General features: G+C 42.4%; 1 protein-coding gene across 7 annotated transcripts in view; it reads left to right on the plus strand.

The window, feature by feature from the left end:
- The window catches only part of LOC143288411 (cytospin-A-like), a 94,385-nt gene that overhangs the window by 72,428 nt on the left and 3,266 nt on the right, over positions 1-18,691 (plus strand). For 6 of the 7 annotated variants that reach the window (XM_076596850.1, XM_076596846.1, XM_076596851.1 and 3 more), the window contains 14 exons: positions 505-734; positions 2,109-2,423; positions 3,964-4,085; positions 5,045-5,254; positions 5,734-5,874; positions 6,865-7,053; positions 8,284-8,457; positions 8,987-9,175; positions 9,787-9,954; positions 12,457-12,663; positions 13,278-13,564; positions 14,777-14,897; positions 16,394-16,510; positions 17,813-17,872. In XM_076596850.1, coding sequence (XP_076452965.1) covers positions 505-734; positions 2,109-2,423; positions 3,964-4,085; positions 5,045-5,254; positions 5,734-5,874; positions 6,865-7,053; positions 8,284-8,457; positions 8,987-9,175; positions 9,787-9,954; positions 12,457-12,663; positions 13,278-13,564; positions 14,777-14,897; positions 16,394-16,510; positions 17,813-17,872 — 2,530 coding nt within the window. The remainder of the gene's footprint in view (positions 1-504; positions 735-2,108; positions 2,424-3,963; positions 4,086-5,044; positions 5,255-5,733; positions 5,875-6,864; positions 7,054-8,283; positions 8,458-8,986; positions 9,176-9,786; positions 9,955-12,456; positions 12,664-13,277; positions 13,565-14,776; positions 14,898-16,393; positions 16,511-17,812; positions 17,873-18,691) is intronic. The other variant, XM_076596847.1, reaches the window with a different exon arrangement.

The following is an 18,691-nucleotide window of genomic DNA, read 5'->3' on the forward strand; positions in this document are numbered from 1 at the left end:
AGGGTGTAGGGGCTGGGAGGGTTTAGATTGTTGGTGGTACTGTTAGGTGCACAAGACAAAATGTAGGGTGTGCTGTATCATTTGTTTCCTGTGTCATTCAATCGGATTTCAGGCACACACAAACACATACACTCAGACAGACATAAAATATTTTACGTGTATGACTGTTTTGTTTATTTACACCGCCATGTAGGCAGCCATACTCCATTTTTGGGGGTGTGCATGCTGGGTATATTCTTGTTTCCATAACTCACCAAATCCTGACATGGATTACAGGATCTTTAACATACATATTTGATCTTGTGCATGCGTATACACATGCAAGGGGGTTCAGGCACTTAGCAGGTCTGCACATATGTTGACCCGAGAGATTGAGAAAAATCTCACCCATTTATCTACCAGGTGGCGTTACCAAAAGATTCAAACCCAAGACCCTCAGATTGAAAGCCCACCGCTTTCACCACTCGGCTATTGCGCCCGTTCACTTTGTTGGTCCCCTTTCAGGGTGCAGGAGGAAGTGGAGCAGCTGCGGCACCAGAACAAGCACCTGATGGACCGCCTGAAGGAGCTGGGCATCCCTGTGGAGCAGTTCACGGACACGGAGAAGCTCATCATGAAGATTGGCTCCGGCTCCGTCAAGTCCCTGGGGAAGAGCGGGGACAGCGTCAGCGCCTCTGACTGTCTGCTGCACGCCTCCGTCAGCTGCGACAACCTGTCCACGGATGGCGCTAAAGGTTAGCAGTATATTATAATACAATACGATACAGTACAGTGCAATGCAGTGCAATACCATATATTTTTATTCATCCATTTGGAAATTAAATTGTGCATCCACAGGCTAGTCACTCACCCTTCACAATATCTCAGCCAGCAGCCAAGTCCAACACACTCACAGCATGACAAAGTTTGGACAAAATAAAAAAATAAAAAAGCAGCGCCTAAAGCCAGATATTTTTGAGCAAGTAACACAACACAGCGGGTACATTTCCCCCACACACACCCAAGTCCCTTTACCATCCACACACACACACACACACACACACATGGAATCAAAATCAGAATCAGTTATAATTGTCAGCTGAACAACAATGAGCTTTTTAAGACACACGCGCTCTGTCACACACACACACACACACACACACTTATGCACGCAGCTATGCACACGCGCACATACCCACACACAGTCAGTTACCAGTGCACAAAAGAAAACAGAACAAGAGATTAAATTTTTTTCAACTTGTGAAGATGTTTATGAGAACAGTTGAAATTTTCCGAACGTTGTATGTTGGGTGGTGAGGAGTGTGATTTGCTGGTGAATTGGTTAAGACTAAGATATTTGATTTATTACCAGTAAATAGTGTCATGGTAAAGAAACATTATTGAAGGCACAAACTGAGTGCTGGGCTTTTCCTTTATAAGATATGTTTGAGTCAAGGCAAGATACTGCTACAGTCCTTTGTTTCCTTTTTGACTGTTACCTTTTTTTAAAAAAAAGGTTGTTTAACTGATGTTGTTAATGAGAAAATAAACTGCATTTTGATAGTTACAATGATAAAACTAGTACAAGCAAGAGTGTGTTGATGCAATGCAAAAAAAAAAACCACCCCAAAAAACCATTGATTAATACAGTGCAAGACTCTCCTCCACCCCACCTCCCCCAAAAAACATACTGTAAAATAACATGACACTCTTGCCCTGTCCAGTGCACCAACACTACCCATATTAATATTGTGACAGTAAACTGCATTTTGATTCGATAAATATGAAAATAGTACAAGTAAAAGTGAACAATCTTGATGAAATGCAAGCAAGCAGAAACACCAGCTATTTACGTTTACAGTGCAAGACCAAAAAATGAAAAGTAAACTTTTGATAACCCTCAAGACGGAAAAACTCGAAAAAAGGTAAATTTAACTTTAAGATAACTCACAAGACACACACACACCCCCCAACACACATATACACAAAGATTACTAAAAGACCCCCCCGCCCCAGTTTTTTTTTTTTTTTGAAAGTAACGACACCAACAACAACAATAGCAAAAAAGAGAATGCTTTCACACAAGATGATAATCAGACCGTGGTTGCCCTGTTCCCTGTGAAAACCAGCAGCCCTGCCGCCAGGAGGGGTGACGGAGCCCCGGGTCAACCTGGCCAAGCTGGGTGGGGGATGTGCCCTTCAGCGCTCGTCCTCGCTGTCAGCCTCGGAGCCTGGCATGTCGCTGACAGACCTGTGTGGCACGCCCGAGCACCCCTCGGTGCTGTCGATGGACCAGAGCCAGTGGGACAAGCAGAGCAACAAGAGCTGCAACAGCGACGCCCTCTCGGAGATCTCGGTGGCCTGCCTGACGGAGCGTATCTTGCAGATGGAGGAGACTAACTACAGCACCACGGAGGAGCTGCAGGCCACCCTGCAGGAGCTGGGTATGTTCTGGTGGTGGTGGTTTTTTTTGGAGGGGGAAGGGGTGTGGGGGAGGTGTGTGTGGGTGAGGGTGTGTGTTGGTCATTAATTTATGTGTAAAAAAAAATGGAAAAAAAAGAGATTTTTAGATTGTTGTGGGGTTTTTTTGACCAATGAAGAAGGCATGTGAAGCACACACATATAAATGTGGCTCCATGACCTACATGCAACTGAGACCACAAAAAAAGGAGAAAAAAAGGTAATTAATTAAACGTTTGTTCATTATTGTAATTTTAGACTGAAAAGGCAGTTTGTGTATGTGTGTGTGTATAATTTTATGTGTCTTTTGGATCATCATAGATTTTGTTGTTGTTTTTTAACATTGATTTAACATCTATTCACTAAATGATTTTAGATTGAAAAGGAGTGTGTGTGTGTGGTTAATTGAAGGTCTGTTGACAAAAGAGGTTTAAGACAGAGAAGGTGTGTGTGTGTGTGTGTGTGTGTGTGTGTGTGTGTGTGTGTGTGTGTTGCTCATAATTTTGTATGTCTGTTCACTGCATGAGTGTGTGATTTTATTATTTGATGTCTGTGTATGTGTATATGCACAAGTATTTATGTGCATGTGCGCATGCAAGCTTGCGTGAGTGTGTGTGTGTGCGTGTGAGGTGGATATTAAAGGAGAGGATTGAGACTGAAGGACATAAAAGGGAGCTAATGTGCCTTGAATATTGGAAGGGTTTGTTTTTTTTTATACTCAAGGCTAAACACATTTTTTGGGGTTGGTACCAGTTTTTGACTAAACCAGTTAGAACCAGTGCTGGGTGTGCTTATTATGCATAATGTTGTAGAGGACTAAGTTGAAAAGACGTTACTAGCAGATAGAGTGGCTACCCTCATCCACCCACCCACCCAAATCGGTATATGATAGATAGTGACATCATAGATAATGCGTCATAGATAGTGGGTGAAAGGGAGTGTGTTTGGCTGTTTTCATTTTGTTGTTTATTTGGTGAGATCAAGTAGGCATCATGCTCCCTTAATTAGAATTATACACTATGTGAAGTACAATCAGGACATAGAAACACATGACTTTGGGGGTCGAGATTTGTTGCATACACTGCTGACATTCACGTAGGCTGAATGCATATGTCTAAAGTTTGAAAGGTTTGTTTACTTTTGGTTAACTAATTTTCAGGGTTTGCTGTACTCAAGATTTCGTAAGTTATCACCAGACTAGTCAGAGATCTAAAACGTATACTGTTTTTGCTGATTATGCAGTTAATTACACCTTTTTGTTTTTTATTAATCCAATTTTCAGCAGTCAGTTGATGAGATAGGTTTGACAGTTCTGTTGATCTTATTTGATTATTGCCACATCAGTGGTTGAGATGTGTCAGCTAATGTAAAATCACTGTTGTTGTCATGAAAATATAGTGGTTTTGGGGGTTTTTTTTGGTGGTAGATTTTGGAAATCTCTGTTTTATCATGTGATTTTCCACTCTGATACCAGGAACAAGGGTGATGGTCAGCAGTTGTAGTGTCTTTATGCTGTGATATCAGGTGACCTGCAGGACGCAGTGAACGAACTGACGGAGGAGAATGGACGTCTGACAGATGAGAAAACGGTGCTGCTGGAGTCGCTGTGCACACAGACTGAAAAACTGGAGACTACCCGCACGCAGGTAGGTGTGCGCTGTTGCTCCACGATTCCTGTCTAACTTTTCAACTACAGCTTTGTTTGAACAGAAATTGTTTACAAAAGAAGCTGCATATTGAAAGGGAAACAGTTTCAGAGTCGATGGTGCTGGCATATGTGCAGAAGTCGCCAACTTCTATCGTTTGGTGAATTCTACTTTCATTTTATCCTTGAGAAACTGATGTTGGTTATCAACTATGCCATAATGGTTAGATGTTATAGCTCTGAAGATAACCAGTTCTAAAAGTACTCCAAGAGTGGTGCACTAAAAAAAGACAAGAATGCAGAATGAAAGACGACATTGTAGTTGCACTTACTGCAAATTAATTAACCCGTAAGTAGAGGGAACATTCAATGTTCTCTGTCAGATGGAGAATTCTGTTGCAATCTTTATTCATTTTTACCCCAACATATTCTTGAAGTACCTGAATGAAAGTTGTTTCTTGCTTTTAATACTAGCTTTTGTATTCATAATGTTTTTTCTTATTGATAAATCTTTGAACTGTTCAGGGGTTTTATATCTGAAGAATGATTGAGTGAAGGAGGTTTAATAAAGTTTTGATCAGATGTATAATTTGCAATAAATGTCAGTATACACAAATGTTTATTTCCTGCATCTGCCTGTCTTCACCTGAACCATGTTGAATGCAGAGGACACACTACAAATTCAGTGGTTCGTGGAAATGTTGTGAAACTGAAGCAGTCTGTTGGAGGGTGTGTGTGTGTTAACAAGTGAGAGTATGTGCGCACATGTGTGCATGCATGTGTGCGTTCATTTGCTTCTTAAGTGAAGAATCAGAACACTTTTATGGAAAGTAACTTCTCTGGAAGCAACAAATTTTCAGTGAGAGCGCATGTGTGTGTGTGCCACACTGACTGCCTTGTCAGTCGTCACACCACCAGCACCCCACCCCCACCCCTACCCCTCCTTTCCTGTGCTGTCAGGTGGAGCAGCTGAAGAGCCTGCTGATCTCAGGCAGTCTGCCGGAGAAGTCTGGGCGGGAGGACCACCTGCTGGAGCTGCTGAAGAGCGCCCAGGAGGAGCGTGAGGAGCTGTTCCGCAAGCAGACAGAGTGGTCCAATGCCCTGCGCAGCATGGAGGCTGACTGCAAGGAGTACCAGGACATGGTGGAGATGCTGCGCGACAAAACGCAGGTGGGTGGGGGGGAAGGGGTGGGTGGGAGGATACTTGGTGGGTGTGTGTTTGTGGTGTGGGTGTATTTTGTGTGTGTTGGGGGTGAAGTGGGAGGGTTGTATATGTGTGGGGTGTGTATATATGTCTCTGTTGTGTGTGAATGTGTTGTATGAGTGTGTAAGTGTGGGGATTGTTTTGTGGGTGTTAGTGGTGTGTTATGTGTGCATGTGCATTTGTTGACCTGTTTGTGTGTGTGTGTGTGTGTTTCTGTTTTTTGCCTCTCAGTATATTATGGGACACCTGGGGTATCTCTCTTCAAGTGATTTCAAGCAAGTTATCAAAGTGCGCTCTTTCCCCACTTGTCAGTACATCCTTCCTTTCCCCACTTGTCAGTACATCCTTCCTTTCCCCACATGTCAGTACATCCTTCCTTTTCCCACATGTGGGTACTTGTTTTGTTTCCTGTGAAATGCTGGAGTGTTGCTATGTACTGTGTCAGAGCCTGGAGGAGCGGGGCCAGCTGGTGAAGGGGGAGCGTGATGCCCAGGAGCGTCTGGTGGCTGAGCTGAGGGAGAACGTGTCTGCTGACCAAATTGAGCTGGCCCGCCTCAACACTCTGCTCGACAGTGAGAAGTCCAAGGTCGGTACTATGTGTATATGATACATTTCTCAATTTATTCAGTGACATGATCTGTTTTTAATTGTTCTCTCTTACCCATGTTTCAAATTATATGCATATGTTTGTGTGGTTTGTTTGAGTGGGTGTTTTTGATGTTTTTGGTTGATGCTGGGATTGTTCAGCCATGTCACAAAGTTCCAAACCAAATGGACTGCCATAGCAGCATCTTGATCACCTTCATCATCAGTCATCATCATTTAAATATCATTCTGGGGCACAAAACAAACAAAAAAAGAAATAGTCTGGAGTAAAGGTGAAATTCCATAGTCCCGAAAAAATGTAGCAAAATTTTACAAATTTTTCTTGAAAAAAAAAAAGAAAAAGAAAAAAAGCCATGCATGAAATTTACCTGCCAGTTTTAATTGAAATTATGATGCCAGTATTATCAAACCAAGCAACTTGTATCGAAAATGAGATAACTTTTAATGCAGTCCTGTAATTGCTATGGAAGAAGAGATATAAAACAATGAAGTATTTTGGTCAATAACATTTTGAAGCTCAGGCAGCAGCAGGTTCCTTGCTACACAGCCTGATCGAGGAGCTTGGTTTTGATAGAGATTTCTTCAAGAGCGGCTAACAAGGTAGCTCAAGTAATTAACCTGGTAGATGGGGATCATACCCTTGCAAACTATTACCATGCTTGTACTGAAATTAACAAATGTGTCGTAAGTTATATCTTCATTGTAATATATAGTTTGTTACATGAAAATATTATGGTGATGATGTTGAAGAGAAAATATTACCTTCAATGCAAGGGAGAAAAGAAGAAAAAAATGCAAGAAAAGCGAAAAATAACCCCCCAAAAAATTGATGGATTTTTTTCAGTGTGAATTTGGCATCAGTTTTTGGGATGTGTGGAATTAGAACCTAACACAGGTGTGTGTGTGTGTGTGTGTGTGTGTGTGTGTGTGTGTGTGTGTGTGTGTGTGTGCCCACCCACCCACCTGTCAGGTGGCAGAGCTAGAGAAGTGCCAGCAGGCGGAGAACCAGTCGGAGCTGGAGGCCCTGCTGGACCAGACCCGGCAGGACAAGGCCCGCGGGGAGCAGCGCCTGGCCAGTCTGCAGGAGTCCCTGGCCCTCTCCCAGAATGAGGTCACCCGCCTCAGGGAGGCCCTCACCTCCAGGGAGGAGGAGCTGAAGGTTAGGGCTGGTGTGTGTGTGTGTGTTTAGGGGGTTAGGGGGGGTGTTAGGGGTGTGTATCTGTGTTTGATGAGGTGTGTCTGTGTGTTCAGGGGGGGGGCGGATGTGTGTGTTTGGGGTAAGATGTGTGTGTTTAGGGGAGTGTGTGTGTGCGGTTAGGCGTGTGTGTGGTTTTGGATGTATGAGGTTTGGTGTGTGTGTGGTTAGGGATGTGTGTGTGTGTGGTTAGGGATGTATGTGTATATGGTTAGGTGTGTATGGTTAGGGGTGTGTGTGTCTGTTCAGGTTTGTGTGTGTAGTTTGGGGTGTGTGTGTGTGGTTAGGTGTGTGTGTGTCTGTTCAGGGGTGTGTGTGGTTGGGTGTGTGTGTGGTTAGGGGTGTGTGTGTGTGGTTAGGGGGGGTGGTGTCTGTTCAGGTGTGTGTGTGGTTATGGGTGTGTGTGTCTGTTCAGGTGTGTGTGTGGTTAGGGGGGGGGTGTGGTTAGGTGTGTGTGTGTCTGTTCAGGTGTGTGTGTGTGTGGTTAGGGGTGTGTGTCTGTTCAGGTGTGTGTTTGTGGTTAGGGCGTGTGTCTGTTCATGTGTGTGTGTGTGTGGTTAGGGGTATGTATGTCTGTTCTGGTGTGTGTGTGTGTGGTCAGGTGTGTGTGTTTAGGGGTGTGTGTGTTTGTGTTTAGGTGTGTGAGTGTGTGTGGGTTTTTTTGTGTGTGTGTGGTTAGGGTTGTGTGTGTGTTCAGATAGGTGTGTGTGTGTGTGGTTAGGTGTGTGTGTGTGTGGTATCATGTGTGTGATGTCATGCTTTTTTATGCTGGGGAACTTCTTGATTGTGAAGACAGCACATCATCCAGTTCCTTGAAAGTGTGTATTTTTTATTTTAATGTTGGTGTGGTCTGTGTGTATTGTGCTCATTATGACTGATTTTAAAGTACATGTATGTGAATTAATTCCAGGTTTTATGCTAATCCTAATATTACATTTTAGAAATTAGATGATCAAACAATTAGAAAAACATTGATAGTTTTGAAGCAGAAAGAAGTGGCTCTTTATGTTGGGAAGGGTGATAGAAAAAAAAAAGTTGGTAAAAAATTAACAACACCTGAATCTGTCTAAATAGTTCCATGAAATTCCACAATAACTCTCCAAAGATAAGGATGCATAGAATGTTTCACCCTGAGAAAGAAATGATCAAGTGTGCATCATGAACTTGATGTGTGCTCCATTCTGTTTTCCATAGGTCTCCAAAAACAGTGCCAAGACGGAAGTGTCCGACCTGCAGTACCGAATGGAGAAGAGTGACAAGGAGCGCTCGGATGCTGTACAGGAGCTGGAGACCCTGAGGGAACATATAGACCAACTTCAGCAAGACTGTGATACCTACCTTGAGGAAAAGAAGACCTACTGTGCAAAGGTACAGAGGGGCAAAGCTGGGCTGGTTGTCGTGTTGGATGAAAAGTAGCATCATGTATAATGATTTACAGGAAGCTTGCTTGCTTTCTTACTGCCTGTTTTGTCCCCTATTATAAGGCTGCAACATTTGACAGGAAGCGACACCTTTACACTTTGATATAAAGAAAATATACTACTGTGTCTTCTGGAGATGGGATGCAAAGAAAAACACAGTGGAAATGTAGTTTGATGCAAAGGAAAATACGTTGGAAATGTTTTTAAGAAATGCTTGGGTACTGAAACATTTGATGAAAAGTCATAATGTATATTGGCATTTATGAAAAACTACAGTATTGTTTAAAATTCTTTGATGCAGAGAAAAATACAATGCAAAGGTGTTCCAGAAAGTGCTTGGAAACTGTGACACTTGACATAAAATTGTACTGTACACAGATATTAAACAAAAAGTAGTGGCACCTGGATGAGAAAACTTAACTTTCAGTGTAAAACCCAGTGTCGTCATCACTCTTACCCTCCTCCCCTGACCACAGGTGCAGGAGCTGACGGGTGAGCTTCACAACCTGCGCATGCAGAAGTCCAAGGTGGAGACAGACCTGACGGAGCTCATGTCACGCCACGAGTCGGAGGCCGAGGAGTGGCAGCAGTTCCAGAAAGACCTGCAGGTGGCGGTTGTGATTGCCAACGATTTCCGTGCCGAGACGCAAGAAAGCATGCAGAAGGTCCGTCTTTGGGGATTGTTAGGCTGGGGGGGTGGTGGGTGGAACTTGGGGCGTGGGTTGCATTGACTCCTTTTCTCTTTCTCACTGTTTTACTCTTTCACTCTCTCTCTCTCTCTCTGTGACTTACTTTGATTCTTATGCTTGTTTTTTTTGTTTTTTTATACCTCATTTGAATTCATTATGATTTAGATGATGTCTGGTATTGCTACTGACCTTCAAGAAATGCTTTCAGTCAGTTTGCAAATGTGTTTGCATCGCTTTATGTTTGGACTTTTCAGTGAAAAAACATTTTTCAGCGCTTTAAGATGTGCACACCTGCTGTGTTCTGAGTAGTGCACACCTGTTTTGTGTGGAACAGGTGTGTGTTGTTAGTAGTGGCGTCTGTGGTGGAAACTTGTATTGCATTATTGTTTGTCACGACAGATATTTATATATATATATATATATGTATGTATGTGTATATATATATATGCATGCACTAAAGGCCTGACTAGGGCATTGAGTTATGCTGCCAGTCAGACATCTGCCCAGTCGATAAGTGTGAAGTAAGTGTGTACATGGATTTGTCTGAAGGCAGTGACACCACCTTGAAGAAGTGAAACACTGTGCAGGTGTCTGAGGAGAACATGGTTCTGAGGGAGAAGAGCCTGAACCAGCAGCTGGAGCTGGAAAGGCTGAAGAACGAACTGCAGGCCCTCAAGTCGGCCAAGGCCTTCGAGGACTCCCGCAACTCGGCCGGCCCCAGGACCATCCTCAGCAACGCTGAACTCAAGGGCAAGGTGAGTGGCAGTGTGTGTGGGGGTCTGGATTACTGGTAAGCTTGTTTCTGGTTGCCTGTTTACAATGGAATGGATTATCAGCTATACACCCTGACTTTTTCTGCAGTCAATAGCTCTCTACAAGAGGATCTTTCTGAGCTGTATTGTATTTATACTCTGTGTCACCAGCTCCGCTCTTCTGATACCTCAGAATACCTCATGTCAGGACTTAGACCTTTCGACAAAGAACTTTTTCTTTTCAAGCCACAAAGATGTGGAATAGACTCCCTGACAATCTCAGACACTTGTGACTCCCTTGCCTCTTATAAATCTGACCTTAACTCTCTCCATACGAACAGCGAAAGAGACGACGTTAACAGCGTTTCACCCCAGTTACTATCATCAAAATATTGCAAGCGGAAGGCTCTTATACTGAAGAGGTGAATGTTGACAAAGAATACCACAATTCTGACGACGGGAGCTAAAGGTTGGGTCATTCAGACACCCACTGGACATCCGAGGGGTCTGTGTAGAGGAGAAGAGACTGAGGACTGGCCGTACTGAGTGAGTTAAAACTCTCCTCTTCTCTTGGCAATAAGTTTCACTGTGGTAGTCCATCCAGACAGACTCTTTTTACTGTGGTTGACTTACGTGTTCATACATGTGTACACATATATGCATGAATGTGTATGTGTTTGTGTTTGTGTACATGTGTGCTTATGTGTGTGTTTGAGGAGGGAGTCGGGTATGTGTATATGTTTGTTTGAACATGTGCCTGTATGTTATGTGTTTATGTGTGTGCATAGTTTGCTGGGTGCATTTTGATGTGTATATTCAACTTCAGTGTAATGTGTTATGCATGATAGCTCGTTTTTTGCAAAGCACCCAAGAATTTTCTGATGTAGTGCTGTATAGATATTCATTATTATAATCATTAAGCTCAGTTATCTTCAACATGTCATTTTTTTTCCCATTACATTCTAGTGTGTGTTTGTATGTCCTTAAATGATGTCAATTGATCTTATTTTATTTTATTGTATCTACAGCTTTGTGTAGACTTGTATGTTCCTATGTGTCAATAGGTATTATTGCATATACACAACTTTCAGGTTTTTTTATCTTGAAGATTTCTCTCCCAAAATACTCGAAAGAAAAAAGAAAGCTTTATGGATCTTGATATTGCATGACTGAGATCTTGAACTTGCCTAACTGAGGTGTTTTCTTTGCCAGTTATGCTAGTGGATCACAGCATCAACCTGTGATGAGAATGCATAAATTTATTTTAGGATGAAACACTTTGCTTTGGGTGGTCAGTATACCTCTCCTCTATTCTGTGTGTGAATGCAGTTGTTAGTGTGACAAGGTTTAGAATCATCTGGGACTACAGTAGCTTTGGATAGGACAAGCTCTGTCAGCCGTTTCATCTTAACCACTTTCCCTCAGAACAGAATTATTGTTACCAACCAGATCCACACCCAGAGTGATCTTCCTGAGTTTGTGGTCTGTAGCTCCCATCTTCACTCCTGTGTAACAGTGGGCTTTTATTTGTATGACCGTTTTTACCCCACCTTGTAGGCAGCCATATTCTGTTTTCAGGGGTGTGTATGCTAGGTGTATTCTGGTTTCCATAACCCATCTGGCTCTGCCATGGATAATGGGATCTTAATGTGCGTATTTCAACTTCTGCATGTGTGTATGAGGATTCAGGCTCTAACAGGTTTGCACATCTGTTGATCTGGGAGATTGGAAAAATCTCCACGTTTAGCTACCAGGCGCTGCAGGCAAGATTACATGACTATCAGATTGAAAGTCTAAGGTTGTAATCATTTGGCTGTTGCACGAGTCCAATAGAATGATGTGAACTTGGTGTTTAAAGTGAGGTGTGTCTAACAGTAGGCAGGATTGAAGATTTTCTGCCCAGGAGCAAGTTGGCAGAATGGTTAATACACTTATCTGTCAGTGCAGTGCCCTAGAGGGTCTGGGTTTGAATCCTGGTCTCACCCTTTTCTCCCAAGTTTGACTGAAAAATCAAACGTAGCATCCAGTCATTAGGATGAAACAATAAAATGAGGTCCAGTGTGCACCACACATTTGGCGCTTTGAAAAAGAACCCATGGCAACGTGTTGAACTATGGCAAATTTCAGGGCCTGTGTGGGTTATGCTGCTGGTTAGGCAGGCATCTGCCTAGCTGATGTGGTGTAGCATATTATTTGAATTAGTAGGAATGCAGTGACGTATCCTTGAGAAACTGAATTTGAACTGTGGTGTGGCGTAAATGGATTTGTCTGAATCCAGTTGATACCTTGTTGAGAAACTGAAACTGAGGTTTGTCTAACAATATGCAGGACTGAGGATGTTATGCACATGTTGTGTCCAGGTGGCAGGTTGGAATGATGTGTACTTACTGTTACAAACTGAGGTGTATCCAACAGTATGCAGGACTGAAGATGACTGTTACAACCTGTGGTGTATCCAACAGCCGACAGGACTTGGTTAAGATGTTGTGCCCACTTTGTGTCCAGGTGGCAGGCTGCATGGACCGAGATCTGGTAGCCCTGAGAGATGGACGGCGCATGGACCAGCGGTCAGCCAGCCAGTCACTGTCAGTGAAGGCCCTGATCCGATCCATTGAGGATCAGCGACGCAGCGGCTGTTCCTCCATCCACTCCAGCCAGACTGCCTCGCGGCGCAACTCCACCGACACCGAGACCTCCTTCACCTCCTATCAGGTCCGTTCACAGTCCAGGCATTGGTTTTTTTGTCACTCCAACAAAGTGTTGTTTGTTCACTGATAGTCTCTAACCCTGCCTCACTTTGTCATGTTCATAGGGTGTGGTCGATATCATTTTCACTCCAACAAAGCATTGTTCATTGATTGTCTCCAGCCCTGTCTCACTTTGTCACGTTAGGGTTTTGGATCTTTGTCACACCAACAAAGTGTTGTTTGTTCACTGATAGTCTCTAACCCTGCCTCACTTTGTCATGCTCATAGGGTGTGGTTGATATCATTGTCACTCCAACAAAGCATTGTTTTTTGTTTTTTTGTTGTTTTTTTGTTTTTGTTTTTTGTTTGTTCTTTGATAGTCTCCAGCCCTGTCTCACTTTGTCATGTTGGGGTTTGGCCAGGGTTTAAAAATTAGTTTTCATAAAGTGTACTTTGTCCAGCATGTCTCTAAACAGTCAACATGGCGATGATTATTTTGTCACCAAGCACTTTATTGTGTGCTTGATACTTACAGTTCACCACATGAAATAACCGGGACATGTCAACTGCATTGATGCCCATAAAGCATACCAGCAGTACTAAAAAAGTGATACATACCTGGCTGGTGCCTTTTGTCAGGAATTCCTCAAGTCGCCTGCCTCGCCCCCCACCCCTACCAGCCCCTCGTCCCCGACCAAAGATTTCCACGGTGCCCTGAGCGTGGGGGAGAAGACTGCCAGCGACACCAAGCTGACCCTGCAGCCCCGGCTGTCTGCGTCAGGGCTGGCCCCTGTAGCAGAAACTCCCAGCACCACGAAGACGCCGCGGGCCGAGTCAGAGTCTGCCTCGTCTGCCACCAAGGTGACCCCGCAGATCTCCTCCATTCTGAAGGAGAGAGGGAACTCCCGCAGGAACAGCACCATCTGGTGAGTGCTGGGAACTTGTTTGTGGTTGAGGTTCGTCTGTGGGCAAGTTTCCTGGTGCAGATCAGCTCTGTTTTGGGAGGAAAGGGGGGGAGGAGGACTGTTTTTGTATTATTTTTAGCTTTTGTTGAGCTTGTTTTATGTGTTGATGATCAAATAGAATTTCTCACAAAGCCTGGAGCATCAGTGTAAGCTGCTTAAAAAAAAAGAAGAAAAGATGTGATATTGGCTGTTCATAATTATATGGTTGAAATCTGTCATTATAGTGAAATTAAGTTTCACATAATTCTAATAAGAAGAATTGTGATAATGAACATTTCGGAGAAAAGGTCATAACATAAAACCTCTTTGCAATGTTGGTCTTTTTCACATTATTACTTACTTTGCATGTCAGTATTTAAAATGTGTGTTGTCTGCCTAAAGATAAAAATGATCGTCTGTGAAAAGAATTTGCTGTGGTAATTTTTATATGAATGTTCCTTACTGTATGTTTTAGTGAACCTGCATCAATGCCAGCAAGATATTACATTATGTCAATTGGAATGATGGTATTGTAAAAGAATTTGAATAAATAAAGATGCTGCAAGGTGAAAAAAGGTAGGGGGTGTGGGGGGAGGGGGGGGGGGGCAAAAAGAAGAAAAAAGCTTAGGACATCGGAAGTCAGATCATTATATTCAGATGTGAGAGTATGTGTGTACATGTCTGATAATGACAACATGCATTTACACTGTGGTTGGAAGTTGTGTTGCTGATGACAGTGAAATGCAGATTGATATATGTGTGTGTGTGTGTGTGTGTGTGAGTGCTTTCTTGCCTCTGTGTGTGTGATTATGTGTGTCTGTTTGTACACATAAGCTTGACACAGATAGACATGTATTCACACTACAGTTAGAAGTTATATTCTTGATGTCAGTGAGATATAGATGTGTGTCTGTGTGGGGGAGGGGAAGGGTGCGGGGAGGAGGGTGTTACACATCTGATGCAGCAGTCATGTATAGACTCTATGACATATAGTCATATTGGTGATGATAATGAGATGTAGACGTGTTACGTGAGTACACATAAGTGTGACACAGACAGCCATGTACACTTTGCTATGTTGCCATGTTTGTGATTACAGTGAGATTTAGACATGTGTTATGTGCATACACACAAGTGACACAAACAGCCGTGTATTGATACTGTGCTATGTAGTCATGTTGATGATGATGACAGTGAGATGGAGCGTAAAGACAGCACAGGCAAGGACCCCCTGTCACAACTGGCCAAGCAGATGGGTGGCTCTAAGCGTAACGCTCTCCTCAAGTGGTGCCAGCAGAAAACCATCTCTTACAACGTACGGCCCTACCTCCTTCTCCTTCTCTTCATTTCTCTCTCTTTGTCTGTCTGTCTGTCTGTCCATCTTGACTTCAGTCTTGTCAGTCTCACTTAGATTTGAGGGAGCAAGTATGTGTATTTGTGTGTGTGTGCGTGTATGCTCGTGTGTGCATTGATAGGAGTTTCAGAAGTAAGTGTTACTTCAAGCATGGGTGTGTGACTGCATGTGAGTGTGTTGATTGGAGTTTGAGAAGGAAGTTTGCTTCAAGTGTCTGTGACTGCATGTGAGTGTTTTGATTGGAGTTTGAGAAGGAAGTGTTGCTTCAAGTGTCTGTGTGTGAGTGCATGTGCATGTGTTGATTGGAGTTTTTTAAAACCATGGTTCTAATATGATCAAAATAAAAGTAAACTACTAACTGAAAATCATGGTTCTTGAATGTTCAGAATAAATGTAAACTTCTGTCTGTATTTATTGTTTAGCCATTACAGATGTGCATACATATGTTTACCTTTTAATGCACATGGAACAGGTTACAAGTACATAATGCAGTTAAAGATGTAAAGAAATATTTTGCATGAATGAAAAACAAATACCGTAAAGTTTGGTCTACTGAGCGCACTGGTATGTGAGCCGCACCCTCTAAATTTAGGAAAAAATTGAACTTTACACATACATAAGCCGCACCGGTTTATAAGCCGCACTTATGTATGTACCGGAACACATACTGATACTACAGAAAAGCTGTTGATACTGTAGGTTATGAAATAAACACAAGCGGGAACAACACAAAGAAAAGCAAGCGAAAATACTGCTAGTGCCACAAAAAAATAATAAATAGACACAACGAAAATAAGATCCATAATTTATGGATAGTCACATTTATTCAACGTCATCCTGCTCACTGAATCCACAAAAATCTTTGTCTTCAGTGTCTGAGTTGAAGAGAACCAGCACAGCTTCCTCCACCATCTTGTCACTGACTTCAGCCTCGCTTTCACTTCATGAACATGAAGGTGGAGGTCACTGCTGGTTCGTCTCTTGCACTGTCGTCTGCTAGGTCGATCGCCTTCAATTTGAAGGCTGCATCATAGGCATATTGTCACGTTTTCGGCATGATGAGGGTGTACGCTTGAGCAGAGTAGAACTGAATGCTGATCTGAAGGCCTTAATGTGTGGGGATTTAATTTATAAAACGTGAATAGTTAGCACACTATCGTGAAGCTCATCCAAAAATTCATGGACAGAAATCATGATTTTGGTGAGTTGAAGGGCAGCTAAGAATAGACGAGAACGTGACACTCCCAGGATCGTTAAAATCCGCAAATAAGCCGCATCATTGTATAAGCCGCAGAGGTTGAAGCTGGGGTAAAAAGTTGCGGCTTATAGACCGAACTTTACGGTAACTCATTGCAGTTGTATGTGTAGTGTGTATGTATCTGTGTGTGTGGTGTGTATGTTTATACATGTATGTGTGGTTTGTGTATGGTATGTATATATGTGTGTGTGATGAACAGGGAGTGGACATCACCAACTTCAGCAGTAGCTGGAACGATGGGCTGGCCTTCTGTGCCCTCATGCACAGCTACCTGCCAGAGAGTATCCCCTACAGCACCCTGTCTTCTGAAGATAAGGTGGGTCCTTAACACTATGGTCTGTCCTTACATAGAGTCCTCAACACTGGTCTGTTCTTACATATAGTCCGCAACACTGGTCTGTCCTTACATATAGTCCTCAACACTGGTCTGTCCTTACATAGAGTCCTCAGCACTGTGGTACCTTACATATAGTCCTCAACACTGTGGTCTGTCCTTATATATATTCCTCAACACTGTGGTATTTCCTTACAAATAGTCCTCAACACTGGTCTGTCCTTACATAGAGTCCTCAACTGTGTGGTCTGTCCTTACATACAGTCCTCAACACTGTGGTCTGTCCTTACATAGAGTCTTCAACACTGTGGTCTGTCCTTACATATAGTCCTCAACATTGTGGTCTGTCCTTACATAGAGTCCTCAACACTGGTCTGTCCTTACATAGAGTCCTCAACACTGTGGTCTGTCCTTACATAGAGTCCTCAACACTGGTCTGCCCTCACATAGAGTCCTCAACACTATGGTCTGTCCTTACATAGAGTCCTCAACACTATGGTCTGTCCTTACATAGAGTCCTCAACACTGTGGTTTGTCCTTGCATAGAGTCCTTACATATAGTCTTTAACACTGTGGTCTCCAACAACAGGTGGAGGTGAACACATAGCGTTTGTTCAGTTTGTTCAAGATGTGGCACATCTTCTGCTTGCTGGTATCCACTTTTCTGTGCATGAGTTGACTGGAACTCCTGAATTCACTTGTATCTGTGATGGTGCTGTTATGTGTGTGTGACTGTTTTTATCCCCACACTTAAGGAACCAGGCTTCTGTTTTGGGAGGAGGCATGCAGAGCATGTTTTGACATTCATGTTTCCATCATCTGCTGAACGCTAATATGGAATATTGAATTTTTTATACTTACATTTGATTATCTGCAACAATTATGACAACAACAACAAAAATTTATTTGACAGTTAGGGTGATAGTACGGTTAAGAGTGCTGAATTCTCACCTGAGTATTCTGAGTTCAATCCCCATTTGGGTGAAGGATGGACACATGCTAGTGCCTGAACCTTGTTTGTATATATGCATTAGAAGTTGAAGTACACATGTTAAAGATCCCGTTACCCATTTCAGCATTCAGAGGGTTATGAAAAGTGAAATCTCCCAGCATGTATCAACTGCAACAGGGAAATTGGGTTATACTGATGTTGATCATGTAGATGAACAACACACAGCTTTCATCAGGTTACCAGTAGAAAGCCTTCACTTCAACTACAGTTACAAACTTTGGGTGAAAATACAAGTCTGACATTTTTTCTTTTTCTGGTTGTCTTGTCTGCAGCGGAGGAATTTTACCTTGGCCTTCACAGCAGCTGAAAATGTGGGCATTTCCTCCAGCCTGGTAAGTACAGACCCTCTCAGTAGTTTTGTGGCTAGGGCAGGCCATGCCGGCTACTTGGTGCTATATATTGGCATGGGAAGTTTGTCATGGAAATGTTGACTAGTGAACACGTGGACATTGTGTCAGTTTGCAAATAGATATAAGTTTGTACATGGTCTGTGAATACACTGGGAGGGGGGAGGGGGATTGATAAAGAAATGGTTTCTGTGTTGGGAAGTACAGTTACCTATCAAAATCTGTATTTTAAAACAATGTTAATATAGATAAGATAAGATAAGAATAACTTTATTATCTCCAGTAAGAGAATTTGGTCATGTGCATTATCACAACATAGACAAGTAAACAACATGGAGACCATCACTGTAAAAACAACTACAGTTATTAGGATTATAATGAAGACACAGATGTAAAAATATCACATACATTTTTTTTGTACTTTCATTCCACACATTGCAGGCAATATTTAAAAATAAATAAATAATAAATAAAATGAAATAAAATAAACATTATTTTGAATATGATTGTGAGCATAACATACAATATTGCACACTGATTATAATTAAGATAAGAATAACTTAATTATCTCACAAGATAAATTGCATCAGGAGTGGCAAAAGACAACCAGACAATCAGTACACACACATAGATACAACAATAAACATTACTTGGTTAAACAGGAGTAATAAACATACAGTTTTCAAATAAAAGCATTTTACATATTAGCTTTAAAATAATTGTAATTAATGATTATCACAACGTAATTATTGACATAAATATATTTCAATGAAAGTTAACATCATGCATTTTATTGTATTGAAC

Source organism: Babylonia areolata, chromosome 12 (genome assembly GCF_041734735.1).
Source record: "Babylonia areolata isolate BAREFJ2019XMU chromosome 12, ASM4173473v1, whole genome shotgun sequence".
NCBI classification, from domain to species: Eukaryota; Metazoa; Mollusca; class Gastropoda; order Neogastropoda; family Buccinidae; genus Babylonia; species Babylonia areolata.